Here is a 21,702-nt window from a genome sequence, read left to right as displayed (position 1 = left end):
CAACTTAATTAAGTACTTATTATTTGCGCGTCTATTATTTAATCACCACAAAAGCATGTCAAGTTTCGGATTGAATTAACTTTGGCGGGACTAATTAATTAAGGAATCTTCTTATTTGTTGTAAGGTAATCTAGCTTCCATGGTGCCATAATAAACTGAGAAAAAATTAATTTAACTAAAGAGAGGTTCTCCGAAGTCGCTGTATATAATCCATCCTATCATGTAGGAGTAGTTATTTATTTATGTTGAGTTGTGTGGGGTACCTAAATTTTAAATTATCTGTATAGATTAATTGATACTGTGTTAGGAGTGACGATTTTATGACATCATCATTATATGTTGTTGCTAAAACTGATTGAATCTAAAAATTTCCATTAATTGATCATTTATCTGTTTGTCCACAATCAGTCAGATTTATCTACAAAAGAGTTTGCTCAACCTATGATTCTGAATTTAAAAATATATACTCTACCTGTTTCACAGTAGTGAAGTCAGTTTATCATTTTGGTAGGTTTCATAATAGTTGAGTTATATTCCTTTTTAGTAGAAAACAACACATTTTTTTCTCACTCTTTACTCTATCTTCATCTCTCTACCTTTTTCATTTCCTATTTTATTCTTTCTTTACCTGACTCACTTAACATAATTTTTCTTAAATGTGTCTCGAAAAGAAACACATCTCCTACTATGAAATGAGGGAGTAATACATTGAAGTATAACTATAAAGTGCTGAATAAGAGGAGAGAGCTTGTTCGCACAGCTACACCTAATTACAAATATCTTGTAATCATGTATACTTGACACGACACTTGGTAAAATCGAAATAGACATTGCCTTTGAACTTTGTAGGTTGATTTTCTATATTGAGCTTTTACTTGTTAAGACAGTTGAAAAAGGTTTAGAATTGTTTAATTATATTGAGGTTCTTGATTTGATTATATAGCCAAAATTTTATGGTTTCTTTACTTATATTTTGGGTAACTCAAGTATTTGTGCCGTTCAAACACACTGAGATTCTTTGCTAATTATGTTATGTAGCCAGTGATTCGAGGTTATCCTTTGCTTTTGGAGGATCAGATTGAGACACTTTCCAACTCTTATAAGTAGCAAAGATCTTGGATCATTATGTACAATAGATTCTTTATAATATCCAATCTGTATTAGGTGCTAGTGTGCTACATATATCTCATAAAATCGGATAAGTGATGTTTATTTTTAAATAATTAATAATATGAATTCACAAAAACAATGGAGTTCTCCATCTTTATCCTCTATCATATGTCTCAGTTTTCTATTTTAGTATTTCTCTTGTTAATTATTCCAATTTATTTTTAGTAATAGTACTATTTTGGTGCAAACTCCATTTTCCACTGAATTATTTTATTCAAATGTTATTATAATACTAATATACAAAAATATAATCTATATACTATCAATTTTTTTAATCCATTTTTTTTTATAGTAGTAGTAGTATATTTTTTAAAATCTACTATGAGTCAAAGTGGAACATAGTACTAGTATATTAGATGGAGGTAGTACAAGTAAGAATGCCAAATCAACTCAAAGGTGAGGCCCCTAGAAAACAAAACAAAAAGAAATCCTCTGAGGTACATTAATTGGATATTGATTTTAACATTTGGGCTTTAAAAAATATAAACTCAACGGGCTAAGCACATAATTTATGGGTTGGGCTAAAGAAGCTTGCATTCATTTATTAAAATAAAACACGTCTAGTTCTTTTGGCAGTAGCAAACTTACATTAGAAGAAGAGGTGTTTGAGTGTTTGGATTCGTTGTTGCACAAAGAACAACGATCATCTTCGATTCAAATATAAAGATCATTTCCACAGTGTGCACCTTTCTAGGGTAATAAACCACATATGAAGTTGCATTCATGGTGGGGCGAAGTTTGTGCATGCAAGTCGCCTATGTGCAAATATATAAAAGTCATGCTCTCCATAACCCGCAAGACCAAGTTAGAAGTTGAAAAAGACTCATTTGACATCAAACCACTCCCTCATATTTATGAGATTTAATATTGTAAAGGGATTTTTATGCGATTCTTTCCCAAGTACTCCTTCGTCCGCCATTAAATGTCTCATATTTGACCTGCACGGGTTTTAAGAAATTGTTTGACTTGACGAAGTAAAGTGGATAGAAAAGTTGGTAGAATGTTAACGTTGGCCTACTTTTATATATTGATTTTATAATAAAATGTGGATGGAATGAGTTAGTGGAATGTATGATCAACTTACCAAATATGATAAAAGCAAAATGGAATATTTATTGGCGAACGGATGAAAAAAAGTGAGACATTTAATGACGGACCGAGAGATTATATAGGTTCCATCTCCATTAGAAGACCCAACTCCACTCTCTGTGTTATTCCATATCCCATTACCTTAATCTAATCCGCTTTGCAAATAGAAAACATGAATAATATGGGAAACATATCTTTAAGGCTCTTTTTAACTTTTCTTGACCCATTCATTAGAAATATAAAATTGAATATCACAATTTTATTTGCATTATTGATTACTCTGTATTCGAATTTGAATCGAAAATTTCCAAATACGAATATCAAAATTTTGAATTAAATACCGATTGAATTGAGCAGAATTATTCGATTCATTTACAACTCTAGTTCCCATACATATGTAGGAGTACGTATATTTTATCTTAAATTAGGGGAAAATATAAATTTCTAAAGCTATGCTAATCGTATAATGCAACTTGGGTTTCAGTATTCAATAAAATAGTCAATTTTTTTGGACATTGAGTGGTCGAGTTGATACTTAATTACTACACAACTTGGTGGAGCTAATAAAAATTAGTAGTTCGATAAACGGTGTAAAATGGGTAGATAAAAGAATAGATCTTTCTTTCTGCACTTGTTTTTACTGATCATCTACCATCAATATTATAACCAGAAAAGGCTAAGGAATGGGAGATATAAATAAACATGATTAAGAGCCATTTGCCATTATTAACTACACCAGCCATTTAGTTGTTACAAATTATTTAGAGTACAATGACAATCACTCGTTACCTACAACGTCAGATTAATGTTTTAATTCAAATTTGTTTAAATCAAACTACAACTACTTAATTTCAACAAGAATCAAGATTGAAAGTATGGAGAAATAATTTTATATATTTATATGAAGTAACCGAAACAATAAAATGAATGCAAATGACCCAATAGGAGTACACCACATTATTGAAAACGTCGTTTTGTCCCTCTTTCAATAGCTCCCTATACCATCTTAATTAAGATGACTTCACGAAACATTATGCAAGATTTACGTTATTAATTTGCTTACTTTTACGATATACCTTAAATGACGTTTAATTGTCTAGTACGCGGTTGGTGTAGTTGGCCCATTTATTTTTCTTGTTGCATAATTAATACTACTACTATAAGTTTGTTTGAAAATTTCTTAATAAGAGCATCCGCGGGTCGGCTAGCCGATTCGTGGGCGCTGGCCAGTTCGCTAGCCGACCATTGCAACCGGCGAGCGGCAAATCGGCGAGCCAATCGCCTAGCCCACACCGATTCGCGGGCGCTAGACGATCCGCTGGCCGCCATTGCAGGCCCCCGATCGGCTAGTGTAATTTTTTTTTAATTTTCGAAACTCCATATATACGCGATCTGCATGTCATTTTTATCCGCACCACTTGTTTTAACGAGTTTCTCTCTCTCTCTCTCTCTTAATTTCTGTACAAGAGCAATATCGCGAAACGGAGAACAACGACTCTCCTCCAGTGACGAGCGGGTCGCAAACTACAACGGTCCCCGTGGGAGGTGGATGGGGTCCAATGGACGGGTACTACAATATGTACCCTTGGCCGCATATGATGTCGGGAATGACAGTCGGGGGTAGTAGTATGTCGTGTGTGCAGGGGATGCCGGGGTGGCAGCCGGTGATGCAGGGGGTGCAGCCGGGGATGCTGGGGGTACAGCCGGGGATGCAGGGGGTGCAGCCGGGGGGGACAATGTCTATCGCCCCAGTCTTGACTTTTTGACTGTTTCTTCCCACACATCGACCCCAGCAGAGACGCAATTCATTGGGTTTGAAACTTTCTCATTAAAGGAGTTAGGGATAGATATCGAGGATGCAGACACTCTCATTCAAACATGGGGAGTAGGTCGAGGTCGGGGCGCACCGAAGAAGAAGAGGGGCAAGGGCAAAGGGGTAGTCGGCGAGTCGTCACAGCCGGCTGATGACGGCAGTTCAGGTAAGGTACGGAGGAAGTGGACGGATGAGGAGAACGTCGCGCTGTCCAAGGCTTGGGTGAGTGTTTGCGATGATCCCCTCCAGTCGAACAATTAGAGGATCATCAACTTGTGGTCTAAAATAGCAGCATCCTACAAGACATTTTGCCTAGACTGGAAGCCACACAGCGGGGAGGAGTGCCGAAAGCAGTGAGACCGAATCAGGGCTGCGGTCTCCCGATTTACAGGCTTGTACGCCAACCACTTTCGCATGAAGACCAGTGGCCAAACTGACGATGATGTGAGGAGGATGGTGGAGGCCGCCTTCCCCTTGGCGGGGGTTTATAAGGAGTTCACCTACTGGAACTGCTATGAGGTGCTGATGGATTATGAGAAGTTTCGGCCGGGTGTCGATGCTGGCCGGCCGAAGAAGCAGCGGCGGTTCCCACGACCTCCCCGAGGGTGTTCATGAGTTCCCGTCCCCTCCATCATTTACTCGCCGCAATCGCCCGGTTGGTCAAAGGAGGGCGCAACGGGCAGCTAGGGGAGGCGCCGACGGGTCCCAGGAGGTCCAGTCGACATCCCCCCTACTGGCCGGTCGTCAGCCGAGCTCTCCCGCCTCGCGCGTCAACAAACGCAGCTGAACATGTGGAAAATCATAGATGAATGGAAGGCGACAACTGACCCTGTGGAGAAGGGGTTTCTTTTTTATCTCCTCCAGAGTATGCGGGCCGATTTGGCTAGCACACGTCGTGGCATGGGAGACGCGGGGAACTCAGATGCGGCAGATTTGGGGTTCCCGGGTAGCGGCGACGAGGTGTGAGGCGGGGCGCGTGTGTGGAAGCAGGAGGGTTTTTTTTTTAGTTATGCAATTTTTTATTTTAATGTAATTTTTAAATTTAAATAAAATTATTGCATTTTTCGGTATCTGAATCGTAAATTTAATTTCGTATTTTGTGTGATTGTAATTTATTTATTTATTTATAATTTTTTTTATTGTGACTAGTCCAGTTTCTTGTCTTGATGATGTGCCAGACAGTTTCTAGTCCTAGATGATATGGCAGGTGGAGTTTTTAGCTAGACTATTGCTAGCCTATTGCTGAGCTATAGCCATTGTGAATGCTCTAAACAACCCATAACAAGATTATATGCATAATTAGCATCTCCCCAAATATATTTAGTTTATTACTACTACTACGATCCTACTACTACTACTAAAACCAATTAATTGCTTGGATTCAGAATGCTCTTGCAACTATTTACCATAGAAAAGGGATTCATAATTGTTTTTATGCACAAAGAAAGGCTCAAAACCATAAAAGGCTAGCAAGATCTAACGTACACAGGAGAATCAAAAGCAAGTAAAAACAACAGAAAAACAACTAACACAAGAAGGCTTACAAATCACAAATGAGAACCAAAGCAACCAAGCAGCAACAGCCCAAAGACGTAGCCAAAGAGAGAAGAAGAGAAAGAAAAGACAAACTCTGAGCTTCACCCAGCAACAAACCTGCTACGTTAATCTTCGTTCCAACATCTGATATTTCTCAAAATCTTCTGTTGACGAGGTGAGTGAGAGTGCAAACCTTGGGCACCAACTCCGAATCCACGAGTGAAGGCGCGAGATTAACATTTTCTTCTCGAAGTCCCAATTTGGTTCAAAACCTTGAAAAATCATTTTATTCTGAATAAACCAAATCGACCATGATATCACGTAAAACAAAGAGATCCACAACTTTATGTCAAACTTGCGGAAAGGAGTGTCTTACCAAGAAAGGAAGCATGCTATTGGTTCTTTGGGTAAGCAAAATGATATATTCCACCTGTTGCAGCAGTAATACCATAGGCTACTAGAGACTCTGCAGCTGAAGAAAATGTGTTCTAAGGTCTCTGGCTCCTCATTGCAAAAAGTGCATCGATTATCCTCAATTTCAGAAGAACCAAATTTGAGTAGCCTGTCCTTTGTCATGAGTCACCCCTGGAGAACGGACCATACATGTAGTTGTGCTCTCGGTGGTGCAACCTTTCTCCAGGCAAGACATCCATTTCTCCCGGGAGTATTGCCACTGTCTAGGTTCCGAGCAACCTGCAACACAAAGTTAGAAACAGAAAACCTATTTGATTTGCCAAAGACCCATACTCTCTCATCACTCGTGCTTGCTCTCAACTTAGTGCGATTCACAGCTAGGTAAAGATCCCCTACTAGTTCATCTTCCCAAGCAAAAAGCTTCCTTCTCCACCTGAATTCCCAACTCCATGTTCCATTCTCCCACTCTTCCATCTCCACTATGAACATATCTTTCTGAACAGATAGCAAGAACAGCCTCGGGAAGAGGTTCTTGATCGCTCTCTTCTCCCGTCCAAAAGTCATGCCAAAACCTCGTTTGAGCCCCATTTCCCACTCTCATGCTAATCCCCTTACTAGCCACCTCTTAGATCTCTGTATCGAAGCTCTCAAAGTTTATTATTTGCCCCCATAAACTTGTTTGTGCCTTTCCAACCAGCCCGTGCAGATCTTCAAAGTAGTTAAAATTGTGATTGGATCTGACTATCTCTTTCCACAACGGCCTATGGTTATTGATGTATAGATCCCCTACTCCTAACCCTCCTTGATCCATAGGCTTCTGGATGAGATTCCAAGCTACCAGACTACTACATGCATTTCCTTTATTTGTCTTGCCCCAAAAAAAGTTTCTCTCCAGTTGTATAAGGCGTCTTGCTACTTTCTTGGGCATTCTGAAGAGACTGAGGTAATACGTCGGTAAGCTATTGAGGACCGACTTGATCAGAACCAATCTACCTGCTTTTGATAGTGTTCTCGCTTTCCACGTTGCAAGTCTCTTCTCCACCTTGTCGATGATAGGTTTCCATGCTTCCATCTTGCGCGGATTAGCACCAAGGGGAATACCTAAATAAGGGCAACTTCACACTCCAAGCGATTTCTTGCTCCTTCAATCCATTCATCCTCGCAATTAATAGGAATAAACACCGATTTTCCATAATTGATTCTTAGGCCAGAGAGCAGCTCAAGCCTCAAAGCACTTTAAGAGTTTCTTGTAATTCTCTAGAGTAGTGAAATCAGTCGGGGTGAAGATGATTGTATCGTCCGCGAATTGGAGATGAGTGATTGGGATATGCTCTATTCCCAAGATCTTTTCCTCTGCGGACAAGCCTACTAAAAGTCTCTGGCACTAATAAGAATAGGAATGGAGATAAAGGGTCTCCTTCATCCTTTCATCTGAAGGGATTCATAATCTTTAGAGCGATCAAATATATACTAGTACTCTACGATTTGCTATTCGTTTTAAATCAAATTGACATGTTTTAAATATTAGTTCTAAAAAGGATCTCCCATGTAAAGTTTTCCCCAATGTTTCCATAATCGAACCGACCAGTTCCACAGACAGATCAAACGAATTTTATTATTTTTTAAATTATAAGTTCCTAAATTTGTGCTTGATGGTATTTGATCCAATGTTTTAAAAGTCGGACTTCAAATAAATTGGTGAAATTATCAATTCATGATTTAACTGATCAGAGATCATTTAAGACCATGCCGAACTGGAATAGTGTAGTATGTATAATTAAACATATGGTATAGAAAAAAATATACTAATAACTTAGGAAATGGTAAAAGTATAATTAATAGTAATATATCGCAATATTAAACCTTAGGAGTAATTAATTATATATAAAATTTAGCCGATGTTAAAATATATAATTAAAATATAATGGGTCATAAATATAATCAAATATAATTAAAAATAGATAAAAAGTAATTCAAATTTGATGAATAGTGGATTATAATTAAAATATTAAAATTAATTAATTACTTATAAGAATATATGATAAAATTGTGTTATTTTGAAATGGAAAGACGATCATTAGCACTGGAGTTAAACAAATACAGTAAGAAATAATGCTCTTACTTCTTATTATTCGGAAATTGATACATTTATGATAAAGGTATTTATTATTTATCTTAATATTCAAATAAAACCTGATTATCGAATTTGTAAATAGTAAATTGCATAAAATTAGTCTTTATTTTTTTTAATGAGGTGCTGGTCAGTTATTTCTAATGGAGATATTTTATGCAAATGCATTATGCATATCATCTATATAATCATTATTTTACTGTTTAGATATGCTGATTTCTAAATAAATATAATCGTGGTTAAGAAAAATGTATCCCCACCAACATTCGTGTGGTGATAAATTATCCAATCAATGTTATTATGTTATAGGGAGATTTACAAATAACATAATCGGCAAAACACAATTAAATAGATATACAGAATTGTTATATAAGCTGAAGAAGTTCAACAAAAATTATGATGGCAGATTGAATGCGTGGTACATTGAAATAGAAAGATTACACATGGTAGACAGGTAACGGAATTGCTTGCAATGATTAATTAAGTAAAAACGCGTTAGTAAATGAAACAGAAACAGCTGGAAATTAATTATACTATAAAAGTGTGTGGAATTATTAAATAACAAACATACATATATGAGAATGTGATATTTATTATTTGATGCATTTCCGCGTCCCCCTTTTCGTGCAACCCTGTTACACGCTACCGAAAAAAAAGAAAAACAATACAGATAAAGAGATAGGATTAATCCATCCAAAGATATAATTAGAGATCAGATTAATCAATGCATCATGTTAAAAGTAATGTCGCAATTCAACTATGATAGGTGGAAGCAATAAAAAAACAATTAAATTGTGAAAAAATGACGCACAACCCATAGGTTGCCACGTGGATTAGGCGCGTGAATCCGTTTCAATGAGCGTGTCGTGCTGATGGCACGAGCTCTAGTTATAGCTAAGGCATCATTGTGCATGCTCTTATAATCACAATATTCCTTTTTTCTTCCAGATAATCTATCATCTCAATTAATTGGTTTGTTATTAATGTGACGCCTTTTTTTATTAACAAAATATCTATCTCACATTTTACTTTAAGTAATGAGATATTTAACACTATTACACACTAGATAGATGGGAAACTTTCGTGAATTGAAATCTTACTAAACTCGTGAGATATTTAATACTCCCTCCGTCCCATTTAGGAGTTCCGGTTTATCATTTTTGGGCGTCCCACTTTAAGAGTCTCGGTTGGAATATTCCATAAATAGTGTTAGGCCCCACATTCCACTAACATTTTCCCACTCATATTTTATTATAAAATTAATATAAAAAAGTAGGACCCACATTCCACAATCTTTTTTCACCAACTTTCCTTTACATTTCTTAAAATTCGTGCCGAACTCAACCGGGACTCCTAAAATAGGACGGAGGGAGTATTGAATTTAATACATTTGTGGAGAAACTTTTGGGAGATTATTATTCTACTTAATTCTATAAATATTTGCCCGCGTTTTTGGGGCACTCTATTTGTCCTATAAATTTAATCCTTTATTCTTTTCCGAATCTTACTAAATTTCGGTATTTTGTTATAGTGAAATTGTTATTTTACTAAAATAATATTGTATCCGTTCGTTTTGAAATGTCATATTTTGATTCACATGATGAGTTTTAACAAATGTATAGTTTGTGGAGTAGGGGAGTGATCAATTGCTAACTCATCATTTAATTGCTAACTACAACTAATTTAAGGTCATAGGATTTAGAAAACGTGTGGTCTACAATTTGCCACGTGTAATTTTCGTTTTTATTAATAAAATCAAAAAAGATAAAAAAAAAAAACGCCAAATTAGGGTTTTAGATGAAAATGTCAATATAGTGTTTCGAAAATATCAACACAATGCTTTGAGAATGTCAACACGATGCTTTAAGAATGTTAACCCATTGCTTATATTGACATTCTACATGTATTATATTGACATATTTTATATAGTATGTTGACATTTCTGCTTTACGAAAAAGTTAAAAAAATTTCGATTTTTTTTTCAAATTTTGACGTCGGAACGTATGCATATATGATATCGTTGGAATCCTTATAAAATTATCTTTAATTTGATATATGTTATATGAATTTAAAGTTTTGGGATTTCTTTTAAAAGTTAGTTATAACTAAACATGTAGTTAATTGACATTAATACCCCTATTGATATTTTATGGAATTAATCTTATGGCTTTATTGACGTTTTTTGTTGATCGTATTGATATTTCTTGGTTAATGATCTAGGCCCTTAATTTGAATATCTAATGGCTATTATTTAGTTGTAGTTAGCAATTAGATATTGAGTTAGCAATATAACACTCCCCTTGTGGAGTAACTGTTTAGATTCAAAATAAAGAGTTGTGATCAATGTCGAACCAATTTTAAAGACCGAACTAGAGACCAAATCTGGGCCATTAGATCTAGTTTTTTTGATGAGATGTGCTGATATGAAAAAAATTCCGGCTTCATTACAAGCCTATTTTACTTCATTATATAGGTTTATTACTTCATTCTGTACTTCAAATGCTTCTACACATACTTTTCTAACAATTTATTACATTATTCCATGTGTTTATTAAACCATATTAGTGCCATGGCGTTGGTGATAGATATTGTAGAGAGAAAGAACGACACGCGACGGCGAAACCACATTTACGTACTGGAATGAAGTAAAAACCTATTGGAATGAAGTAAAAACCTACTAGAATGAAGTAAAAACCTACTAGAATGAAGTAATATATTCTGGAACGAAGTTAAATCTTCGTAACATGTTAGTATGACTTATTTACCTTCAGATGAATTAAAATAGGCTTGTGATGAAGGCGAAAATAATTTATAAATTTCTGTATCTTATCCATAAAAAACTAGATCTAAAAGCCCTAATTTGGTAGGGTTCGGTGGTTCGATCTTTAAGAGTGGATTTGTGGATAATAGGACTCTAATATACATACAATACGGAATGAAAATAGTAAAATGAGAAATCTATTTATAAAATAATAAAAATAAAGTAAAATAAAGTAAAATAAAATAAAATAAAATAAAATAAAATACTATTTAATAGTAATAAATATTTAGAAAATGATAAATTCAGAATATTTAACTACATACCTAGTGAAAAATAAAATCAATGTACTTAACTACATACTGAGTTTTAAGTTGTGATAACAAGAGAAAATGCTTATTTCACTACTAGACTCTCTTAACAAACTATACCTTGTTTTCATTATTAAGAATGCAAATGTACAACAAAGACAATTAAACTCGATGTACCAAAAAAAAAGAGACAATTAAATTCATATAAAAACTAAATCAGTTTTATTCCTAAGTAATACTGCTAGTTCAAATAAAATTTCATCAGATATTGACATTATTTGAATCCTTTTTTTACTTTTTCTTAGATGTTTTTCAAATTATTTTATTCCATCAGACATTGTTGACCTTTGTTTCGTATGTACTATCCAATATTAAAATATTAGTTATCCTAAGTTTTGATATACACACGTTTTGGCCACTCCCACACTAATTTCCAATTACACAGATTTTCTTATTTCCTCTCTCTTCAAACATACGTTAGTAGTAAAAGATTCTGGAAAATAATCAACCAAACCATTCTCCTTCACCAACCAGAGAGAGAGCTTCCTTCCAACACTCCGAATCAATATACACACACAACCCATTTTTATTTACGCACAATTTTACACCCACATTCCGCCCCAACACCAAGATGCTCAGTTTCAACACCAAAGCTTCTTCCTTTTTCGCTCTAGCAGCGTTAATCCTCTTCCTCCTCACATTCTTCTCGTCGCCTGGTACTTTTCATCAACTGGGATTTTGTCAAAATTCAATTTTTTTTATTAATCTGACAACCCTTTTGATATGACTTGCAGCGGATGCGGCAGTCGGCGGCGCCGTCGTTGCGCGGCGCTCTGTTTTGGAAAATGAAACGGTTTTAGTGCTGGCGAAGGAGAGGACGCGTAGAAAGGATCCGCTTGATAACCGTAGATACTATACAGGAGGCTGGAATATCACCAATAAACATTACTTTGCTGTAAGAAATTCTATTCTTTTTGGTGTTCTGTGTTGCTTAAATTTGTTTTTGTTTTTTTTTCGAATTTTGAGGCAATCTAGTTATAAGGAAACGCTTTTTTTTTTTTCAATGTTTGTTTTGCTGTGTTTGAAACAGAGCTTTGGATATAATATAATTTTCTTGTATATGACTGTTTCATTAGGTTTTGTTGTTGGATTTAAATTTATGTCAAATGGTGGAGGAGTGGTCCCTTGCTGACCAGCAACATCATGTAGTCATGTTATTCATGTATAGCATTACTGGAGTTGACTAGCTACCATGGATTTGATTTCTTTACCTTCATTCTTGTGATTTTTTGGGGGGCTGGAGATAGTGGTCCTTCTGTTTTCTGGACTTTTGTACTGAAATTGGGACTCAATGTCTAACAAAATAATGTTTACTGCTGCTTCATTGGAGGTTTAAAAGGTTTTAATTGATAAAATTTGTTCAAAGAGATCAATTCTCAGTCTTTGATTAGAGATTAATTAGCTTGTGCAAGGTCTGAAATTTGTTTGTTTGTCTCTATAAACATTAGTAAAACAAATAAGAGCATTTTCGAATGGACCCTAATTCTCTATTTTCGAATTTTGTGTTTTCTCTTCTCCCTTTTGATGCAGTCTGTGCTTTATACTGGCACTCCTCTGTTTCTTGTTGCTGCATTATGGTTTGTGCTATTCGGGATCTTCTTGCTGCTGGCTTGTATGTATGTCTGCTGCTGCAGACGTCGCAGTTATGGCTATTCACGCGCTGCCTATGCTCTCTCGCTCATTCTTTTGACATTGTTCACAATTGCTGCAATGTAAGCCTGCTCCTTTCGAGATTTTACATCATCTATGCTGGAACTCTTCATGTTGAATCTCATTCCTATTGCTTCTTTTTTTTCATGGATCAGAATTGGTGCTATTGTTCTATACACTGGCCAGGCGAAGTTTCACGATAGTACAAAAGATACATTAGAATATGTGCTGGGACAAGCAGATTCCACTGTCGGAAATCTGAAAAGTTTTTCGAATTATCTCACTAATGCTAAGACGGTTGGAGTAGGTCAAGTTTTTCTTCCTAAAGATGTGCAGAGCAACATTGACACTGTCAACACCTTGGTTACCGCTGCTGCTGACACTCTTGAAAGTGCAACAAAGAATAATAAGGATGACATATTCAACTATTTGGATGCTGTGTGAGTATCTTCAATCTAATTGCTTTGTTCGTTCATATTTTCCTCTATGTCCTACATATCTTTTACCTTGGGCCTGTTTTACAACTTGCAGGGGGTTGATACTCATTATAGTAGCTGCCGTAATGCTTACCCTTGCTTTTCTTGGTTTCTGTAAGTATCTGATTCCTTCAATTTGTGATTCTTGAAATTAATGGTGCTTTTCCAAATAAATGAAGTTTGCTGATATTAGCTGATTTGTGTTATCGGTGCAGTGTTATCTGTTTCAGGCCTACAGTTTCTCGTCTACATGTGAGTGAAACTCAAGCATATGTCACATACATAAAACTTTTGTTAACTTCAGTTATACAAATTTTAAAGCCCTATGCTATTTTTTGTAGATTGGTCATCATCGGTTGGATCCTCGTTGCACTCACTTTCATCTTGTGTGGCGTATTCCTTGTTCTTCACAAGTAAGTGCCATCTTTTTATCTTCAATAGTAAAGAATCTTTCCTTCTTTCCTGTTTGGAATGCTAACTAGGCATATTCCTTATCTTTCAGTGTGATGGGTGATACGTGTGTGGCCATGAACGAATGGGTCGTTAACCCAACGGCTCACACTGCATTGGACAAAATTATCCCATGTGTGGACACAGCTACCGCTGAACAAGCACGCTCCCAAAGCAAAGAAGTGACCTTCCAAGTGGTTCAAGTTGTGAATGGGTTCATCGCTAATGTATCCAATGTCAACCTACCTCCTATTGCTGGACCTTTGTCGTACAACCAATCTGGTCCCTTGGTGCCTCTTCTGTGCAATCCGTATAATCCTGACAAGACAGACCGCAAAGCATGCATTCCGGGTGAAGTTGGCTTCACAAATGCAACACAGGTAAACTGCTTATCCTTATTCATGGAGTTGTTGATATAATTGCTAGTCCTTGAGATATACGGGTTACATGATGCAGGTTTGGAAGAATTACGAATGTCAAGTTGCAAACAACAAATGCACGACAGTGGGGCGGCTAATGCCAAGTATGTATGATCAGATGAGTGGAGCTGTGAATGTGAGCTATGGGCTGTACCATTACGGGCCGTTCCTGACCGACCTAGTGGACTGCACGTTTGTACGAGACACCTTTGCCACGATACACAAGGATCACTGCCCAGACCTGAGACTCTACAGCAAGTTGGTGTACATTGGTTTGGTGAAGGTCTCTGCTGCAGTCATGTTCTCTCTCGTATTTTGGATGGTCTATGCACGAGAGAGGCGTCATCGCAAGTATACGAAGCTTGCAGACGCTGCTGCATCAGCTCAAGCCTCTTATGTAACCAAATAGCCCTGAGTTGACCAGGATTGGCATGATAGCAGATTTACATTTTTCAATGTACATTGTTTTTGGGCTGTATTTAAGTATATACTATTTTTTAGTTTGTTTTATTGTTTTTATTAATTAAAAGAGCAGATTTACTATTGGTTAAGAATGAATACTTGTGATTATTTTTTATTTTAATGAGGTTTTGTTAAAAATATTTGCAGTTATTACATATGGTGAATAATCAATAAAAACTCAATTGAGGTATAAGAATGTCACCACTATTTGCAAATCTCAATTTCCTATTCTGGAATTCATTTTTTTAAAAAAAGTAACAGCTTTATCAACTACAAACACAGAAGAACACATTCCACACATTCACCATTTATCTTGTGGAGAAGAATGTTGACAGAAGAGTTGCCTGAAGTTCTCATAAGCTACTCACTGTTTAATCAATTATCACTTTTTTATTCTTATGCTAACACATTTGAAATAGTAAGACTGTATTTGGGATTGAATCTGTACCTCAAATCAATTATCATTTCTGCAATCCCTTTTCACCCTCTCAGTTTAGAGAAGTATTTCACTGTTCAACGGGAGAAGATAAGCGCTACATTTGCTCCGAGCCCAAACAGGGGATAGAATTTCTTGGCTTCATCAACAGTGGTAATCTGCAACACAATACACATCATATAAACCTCATTAGAAGCTTTGCAAGACACAAAATCAAGCATGCATTTGTAACCAAAAAACACAGATTTTACGAGCAATAGGCAGCTAGATAAGCAGCAGTAATGGACTATATCTACATGGAAAGAAAATGAAAAACGCAAAAGGATACTCATAATCCCGATTCAGTTAAAGAACAAGCAAACATCACTTGAGATCAGCTTATCCATCCGAATATAGACCGTGCAAAGAATAAATAGCAAGACAGCCGGAGATTAATTTACCAACAAATAAGCAATACCTTAAGTTTTCAGACAAACAAACTTATCTCCTCCATAGACAACACTAGCTCAGAAACCATGAAACACGAAGACGAATCATACTATGCATGGAATTATCAATGAAACATTTGCTAATCTATCAAACTGTTTCATATAAAAAAGAACAATATTCAACAAGTCGTGGAAGATGCTAAAAGCAAAACCTTTAACAGCATCACATGCTTTAGGTGGAAAAAAGTTAGTAGATAATAAGCAGCAACCCAAAATTACTCATGGAAACCTAATTATACAAGCACAGATTTTGTAACAGTAATATACCTGAGGAGATGAAAACTCTGGTTTTGGGGTTTGATGGCAAAGAAAGAAGCCCTTTTGATTGGGAGCAAATCATCCTCACCTCTTCCACTACCAGTCAACCCCATTTGATCATTTAGTTCATCAACTGACATTGGGTCATTGGGAGACAAGGTAACACCAATTCACCAGCTCTATCACCATCCCTAAGCCAATCTGGCATCATATAGAACTCATCCTCCTAAGTTTCCTCTTTGGGCCTCAACTACACTAGGCAGTGTCAGAATCCACATAATCAAGATCATTAAGTAAACAAGAACCAAACCTTTTTAAACAAAATAACAGCTTTATCGATTACAAACACAGAAGCCCCCTTTTTGGGATTGAATCTGTGCCTCAAATCACATGAGGGTTGTGAGATGATACCTCTGGTTTTGGGGTTTCACAGCAAACACAGAAGCCCCTTTTTGAGATTGAATCTGTGCCTCAATTCCCTTCCACTTTTAATTTCCACACAGCTTTTAGACAAAGACAAATTGTCAAGATTCAATTTTTATGAACTGAACAGAGGAGGAAAGTTCAGAGAGAGATGATAAAGATAAGGTGGACCATGATTCTGCTCAGTGAGGAATAAAGAAAGACACACAAATATTATAACAGAAACAAATGGGATTCTTGAATTCATATTTAAACAAATTTACAAATTATGGCTATATTTACCAAAAGAATACTAAATACATGGAATGCCATTAGCTAGCTAAGCAACTGCACTACCACCACTATTTATATACTCCCCAACTAAGAGAGACAGAATCTGGGTTTCTCCATGTATTGAGTAGGAGTCAATCCATCAGCCAGCCAAGCATGATTCAAAGCAGATTGTGATGTGATTCTCTTGGTTGGATCACAGGTCAGCAGCCCCTTTAGGAGATCAAATCCAGCATCAGAAAGCATGTACTTGGCCGATGAAATTGTGCTATCAACATTGTTGTTAGCTGGATGACCAAGAATACAATATATCTCGTGCAACTGATCTTCCGTGGATTTCCCTCTAAAGAGCACTTTCCTCAACAACAACTCCGCCATCACACATCCCACCGCCCACATATCCACCGCACACGAATAGCTCTTCTCTCCAAGAAGCAGCTCCGGCGCCATGTACCACAATGTCCCCACAGTGGACTCAGATTTCTCCCCGAACCTCACTGCCAACCCGAAGTCACATATCTTCAACTCACCCCCTTTGTTGACAAGGATGTTGGAGGGCTTGAGATCCCTGTGCAGAACTCGGTTTTGGTGGAGAAAGTTGACGCCTTGGATCAACTGCTTCATCAACATCTTGACTTGAGGAATTGGGAGGACCTCTTCGGCCATGTATCCTCTCAAATCAAAGTCCATATGCTCCATCACCAAGTAAAGGCCTCTGTGAGCATCCACTGCGACTTCCTTGAATCCGATGATGGAGGGATGCTTGCCGCCGAGAGATTGAAGGATGCTGATCTCAGACGGACCACTACCACTAAACTGCTTCTTCATAGCCCATATTTGGGAGGTATGCTTGTGTTGAACTTTGTAGACTTCACCAAACGAGCCCGAACTGATCTTCCCCAAACATTCGTAGCCAACAACAATTGGATAATCAGGAAGAGGAAGCCGTCCCTTTTTGTTGCTGAATTCTTCCTCTGAACTACTACATTGCAGCTTCCGCTTCTTCCCATTGTGCGAGCACATGGTTTCGGGCCAAACGCTAATCGCTTTCTTGATGACAATGCCTTTGGGAGCCTTGGATTTGCAAGCTGTCTTTCTTCCGCGGAAAAGGGCAAACCCATCATCGGTGTTGGTGTTGTTTCGGACATGAGCAGCCATTGTTGATTTTGCAATTGATTTTCAAGTCTGATCTCGCGGTGGATGAGATCGAAGGAAGAACAATTGCGCGCGCGAGAGAGATCAGATTGAATCTTGAATGAAATCAAATAAGGAAAGACAGGGTTTTATTTTTGAACGCGTCTGTCTTTACAACGGAAACTTAGATTGTATTTCTATTTTTGGAAAGAGTTTCCAAATTACAAACTAACAAGATTTTTATAAAATTTTACTTACCACAGTATTAATTGAATTAGATATAATATGCCATTTGTCTTCGACTGTTTTTCTGTTTGAACCGATTCCTTTAGTAAATCACCAATTGTTAAAAGATTCGCATAAAAATTTTACACGCGGTATTTAATTGGAATAAGTTTTTTTCTTCTTTCATTTAAACTATTAAATGAAACTCCCATGTGGATAAATGAATTATTCAATTTATTTTTCTTTATAATTTAAAAATTAAGTAAAATGTTCCTTTTATTGGAAATTATTTTTGTATCACACCAAATATTGTTAATTTTTAATTTCACAAGTGTAGTACTTATTATATTATTGAATTTTGCAAGTATTATTATGGTACATATTGGTAGAGACTATAATATGAAACTTTTGTACTACTACCATATTTTAAAATCAAGAGTAAAGGTCAATTTTAGCCCTAAACATATAGCCGAAATACCAATTTGGTTCAAAACATTCACTTTTTAAAAAACGGGTCCATAACAAATGAAATTCGCATCGATCCGGTCCTTTTCTGACGGTGCCGTCAATTTCCCACGGTCAACCGTTAATTAGTGTCTTATTGACCGGATTAGCCATTTTATATTACTGTAGCTAATTTTTTATTTTTTATTTTTTTTTGAAATATTTGTAAAATAGAAAACCTCAAATAAAAACATGAAAAAAACATGAATCAAAAATTAAAAATTTTTATTCTCCCTCTCTTTCATTCCTTCTTCCCCACACCACCAAGAACCTAATTTTCTTTATCTGCAACTTGGTCCAAATTTTGAATCTTGAATATATGTAAGTCCCTGGAATTCCGACAATGTTGAAATACATATTAAGGTTCTGAAACTGAATTTGAAACTTCCACATAGCATTATGGACTGCTATTTCGTCGAAGATGAAGCAGGTTAATAGAATAAAATACCATCAAACTAGTCCAACATATCCATTATCAATATCAAATACGTCCTGAACATTGCAATTCTAAGCATGGCCAGTGCCGATTAAAGTAAAAAAACCTATGGCAAACAAGTATCCACGTACAAAAAACAGGTACCCACCATCAAAAATCCAGTACCCAACAACAAAAATAAGTATACATGAACTAGGGTTCGTCGTCCTCCTCCTTGCTTCATCTCCATCGTGCGGGATTTCACCGCCGGCAACTGTCATCGCTGCATCCGCTTCCGTGGCGTCGAAAGTAGGGTTCGACGACTTCTGGTGACGAGTCTTCTTCCATTTGCTTCAGAGGAAGAGAAACCAAGCCGTCAGAGTCAGGCTCCGACAAGTCCGCCGCTGGACCGGAAGTAAGGATTCAGTGAGTTCTAACTCATCTCCAACAACAGTTACTCGATTTTGGTCGGAATCGAACGGCAAATTTAGGGTTTTTTTGTCGAGAACGACGTGAGAGAAGAGAGAAATGGTTTAATTTGATGGAGACCAAAAGTCGCGATTTGTTCTTCTTTTTTCTTACAGATTTTAATGAAATTTGAAATAAGAAAAAATAATTTTTTTAACAAAATAATTAGGCCTAATCCAGTCAACAAATCACTAATTGGCGGTTGACCGTCTGAAATTGACGGCACTGTCAAAAAAGGACCGGGTCGACACGAATTAAATTTTTTATGGACCCGTTTTTTAAAAAGTGAATGTTTTGAACCAAATTGGTATTTCGGCCAAATGTTTAGGACCAAAATTGACCTTTACTCTAAAATCAACAAGAAAATATTGGTTGCATAATGGAGGCTGGATGGGCAACCCCCTTCGTCTCTCAACAGTGTGACACACGGGAGATAGGACACTTGCGTATTGCCCCTGCCTTGTCTCTAGGAACGGGGCACTCCTTCCATTACTTATGCCTGAGCCCAAATTGAACTCGTGTATGAAAAAATTACTACTCTCTTTAAATCAATGTTAATTATAAAGTCTTGAGTTCTTCATAAAATCAATTGAACTACTTAATATGAAATGAGATTAAATAATGTAATGGAATTAATGCTTTCATCATATTTCTGCCATTTTTTTCCTACATTTATCAATTCAATTTTTAGGTAAAAGATGAAAAACACACTCCATTAACAAAATTAACTAATAAAAGGATGGGATATATATTCTACTATCATTCATACTCACAATATACTAAAACAATTGATCAAGAATATGCATTTTTAGTGGGCATAAGTTTTAATGCAAAATTGTAAAATAAGGGATAAGTAGAAAGAATAAAGTAATTAGAGTATTGTTAATGGAAAATGAGTCCCACCTTATTAGAGAGAAAATAGTTTCTAAATTTAGAAAGTGCATATTCTTATGATCAGACTAAAAAGGAAAAAGTGCATATTCTTATGGGACGGAGGGAGTATATACCTAATGTAGTAATGTATTTTAGTTGATGGTGATGAATGTGTACCTCTCTCGTAGATAGCATTTTGCCAGCGATAACCCTCCGTATTTCTTTTGAGATAAGACTTTAGGTTGTCCCTGATGGTGCTGGCAGCGGAAGCGGGCGCATAATAAATCACATAATAATCAGATCTATTTAGCAGATTATTTAGACAAAAGCTATTCGCGTAATTATCACATGTATCATGCTCATAACTTGAATCAATCATGCTTTAAGAATATTGAAACCTAAAACATGCTTTTCTACGGAGCAGAAAAATACCTAATTAATTCTCCAAAGAATTGAAGATGGCTAGCGACTTCTCCACGTGATGCTTTGAGTACTAAACCACAAATCTTCTCTCTGGTTCCCGAACTGTATCCCAATATCAGTGTGGGCTGATCTTACTAGAATACTAGGACTTAAATAAAGAAGACAGAAGAAATCCTTTTTGGAATAGGAGAGGAATTCGAAAATTCCTATAGCTGGGGAGCTCTATGATTTTCGAAAATTTGAGCAAAATAAATTGTGTTATTTCTGTCTCCTTTATTCTCCTATTTATATTAAGTTCCTTTTGGGCCCAGACAGGGATCTATGGAAGGTTTTGGATATGGGCTCATCCAATTTACTTTTTACTAATTAAATTGAACCCACAATTTAATATAAGTTATAATTGGAATATTACGAGCAGCCACTACAGAAGTAATATTGAACTCTCCCCATCCAAATCCGAAATTACAAGTAATCCGGGTTTCCGTTTAACTTTCATTTCCCGTGCTTAAGATTAAAATGTGCATTAATTAATTAATGTCTGCTATTGACTTAATTAATTAACTTCTTATTAATTCCAAGAGTGGACTTAGCATGAAACGCTTATTTATTATTCATAGAGTAATCACACTCCAACTAGCTAGGTTCCGAATAATAAAACCTCGTTTCACGCTCCTCTTGAGGACATTATCAAACGAGACTCAGCTCGTGCACGATTCAATATAATAGCAATCCTAGCATCGCTAGGTATCGATCACCACTACCCAATATATCAGGATAATTGGGTTACGAAAAACCCGCACCATTTGATAAGTCAAAGTAGTGCATAATCAATACCGTATGCTCAATGCTAACCTACATTGATTAAGAAACAAATATTTATCAAGACCTCGCCTTTCAGTAGATAGCCTAAGGCAAGTCTTGCTGTTAGATCCGTTCAGTGCTATACCACACCAATGTCATCTTATTTCAGTAAGGCTTAGAAATATGCGGACTGACATTGCAACCTTTCTCGATGGATAGTCAAATTCCATCTAGGTTGTGAAATT

At 36.4% G+C, this 21,702-nt stretch overlaps 2 protein-coding genes across 9 annotated transcripts; one reads left to right on the top strand and one right to left on the bottom strand.

Moving 5' to 3' along the window:
• Positions 1-11,658: 11,658 nt before the first annotated feature.
• On the top strand, positions 11,659-14,831 carry LOC125211111 (uncharacterized). The gene is made up of 9 exons (XM_048110810.2): positions 11,659-11,938; positions 12,017-12,177; positions 12,813-12,994; positions 13,088-13,372; positions 13,464-13,522; positions 13,624-13,660; positions 13,750-13,821; positions 13,911-14,238; positions 14,315-14,831. The coding sequence occupies exons 1-9, from the start codon at positions 11,854-11,856 to the stop codon at positions 14,684-14,686; spliced, it is 1,581 nt and encodes a 526-aa protein (XP_047966767.1). The 5' UTR covers positions 11,659-11,853; the 3' UTR covers positions 14,687-14,831.
• Positions 14,832-14,946: 115 nt separating this feature from the next.
• LOC125211112 (serine/threonine-protein kinase pef1-like) lies at positions 14,947-17,772 on the bottom strand. 8 transcript variants are annotated; one of them, XM_089069018.1, is made up of 3 exons: positions 15,931-17,772; positions 15,188-15,333; positions 14,947-15,106 (listed from the first exon to the last, which is right to left on the bottom strand). In XM_089069018.1, the coding sequence occupies exon 1, from the start codon at positions 17,770-17,772 to the stop codon at positions 16,705-16,707; it is 1,068 nt and encodes a 355-aa protein (XP_088925144.1). In that variant the 3' UTR covers positions 14,947-15,106; positions 15,188-15,333; positions 15,931-16,704. The 8 variants fall into 8 exon arrangements, with proteins under 8 accessions (XP_088925144.1, XP_088925147.1, XP_088925145.1 ...); XM_089069021.1 differs by having other exon boundaries at positions 14,947-15,333; positions 15,931-16,176; positions 16,232-17,772; XM_089069019.1 differs by having other exon boundaries at positions 14,947-15,333; positions 15,931-16,171; positions 16,232-17,772.
• Between the last annotated feature and the right edge of the window lie 3,930 nt (positions 17,773-21,702).

This window comes from Salvia hispanica, chromosome 3 (genome assembly GCF_029641045.1).
Source record: "Salvia hispanica isolate PSC_SH4W2 chromosome 3, Shi_PSC_v1, whole genome shotgun sequence".
Taxonomy (NCBI): Eukaryota; Viridiplantae; Streptophyta; class Magnoliopsida; order Lamiales; family Lamiaceae; genus Salvia; species Salvia hispanica.
Note: the sequence above shows the minus strand (reverse complement) of the source record. Positions and strands in the feature narration are given on the sequence as shown.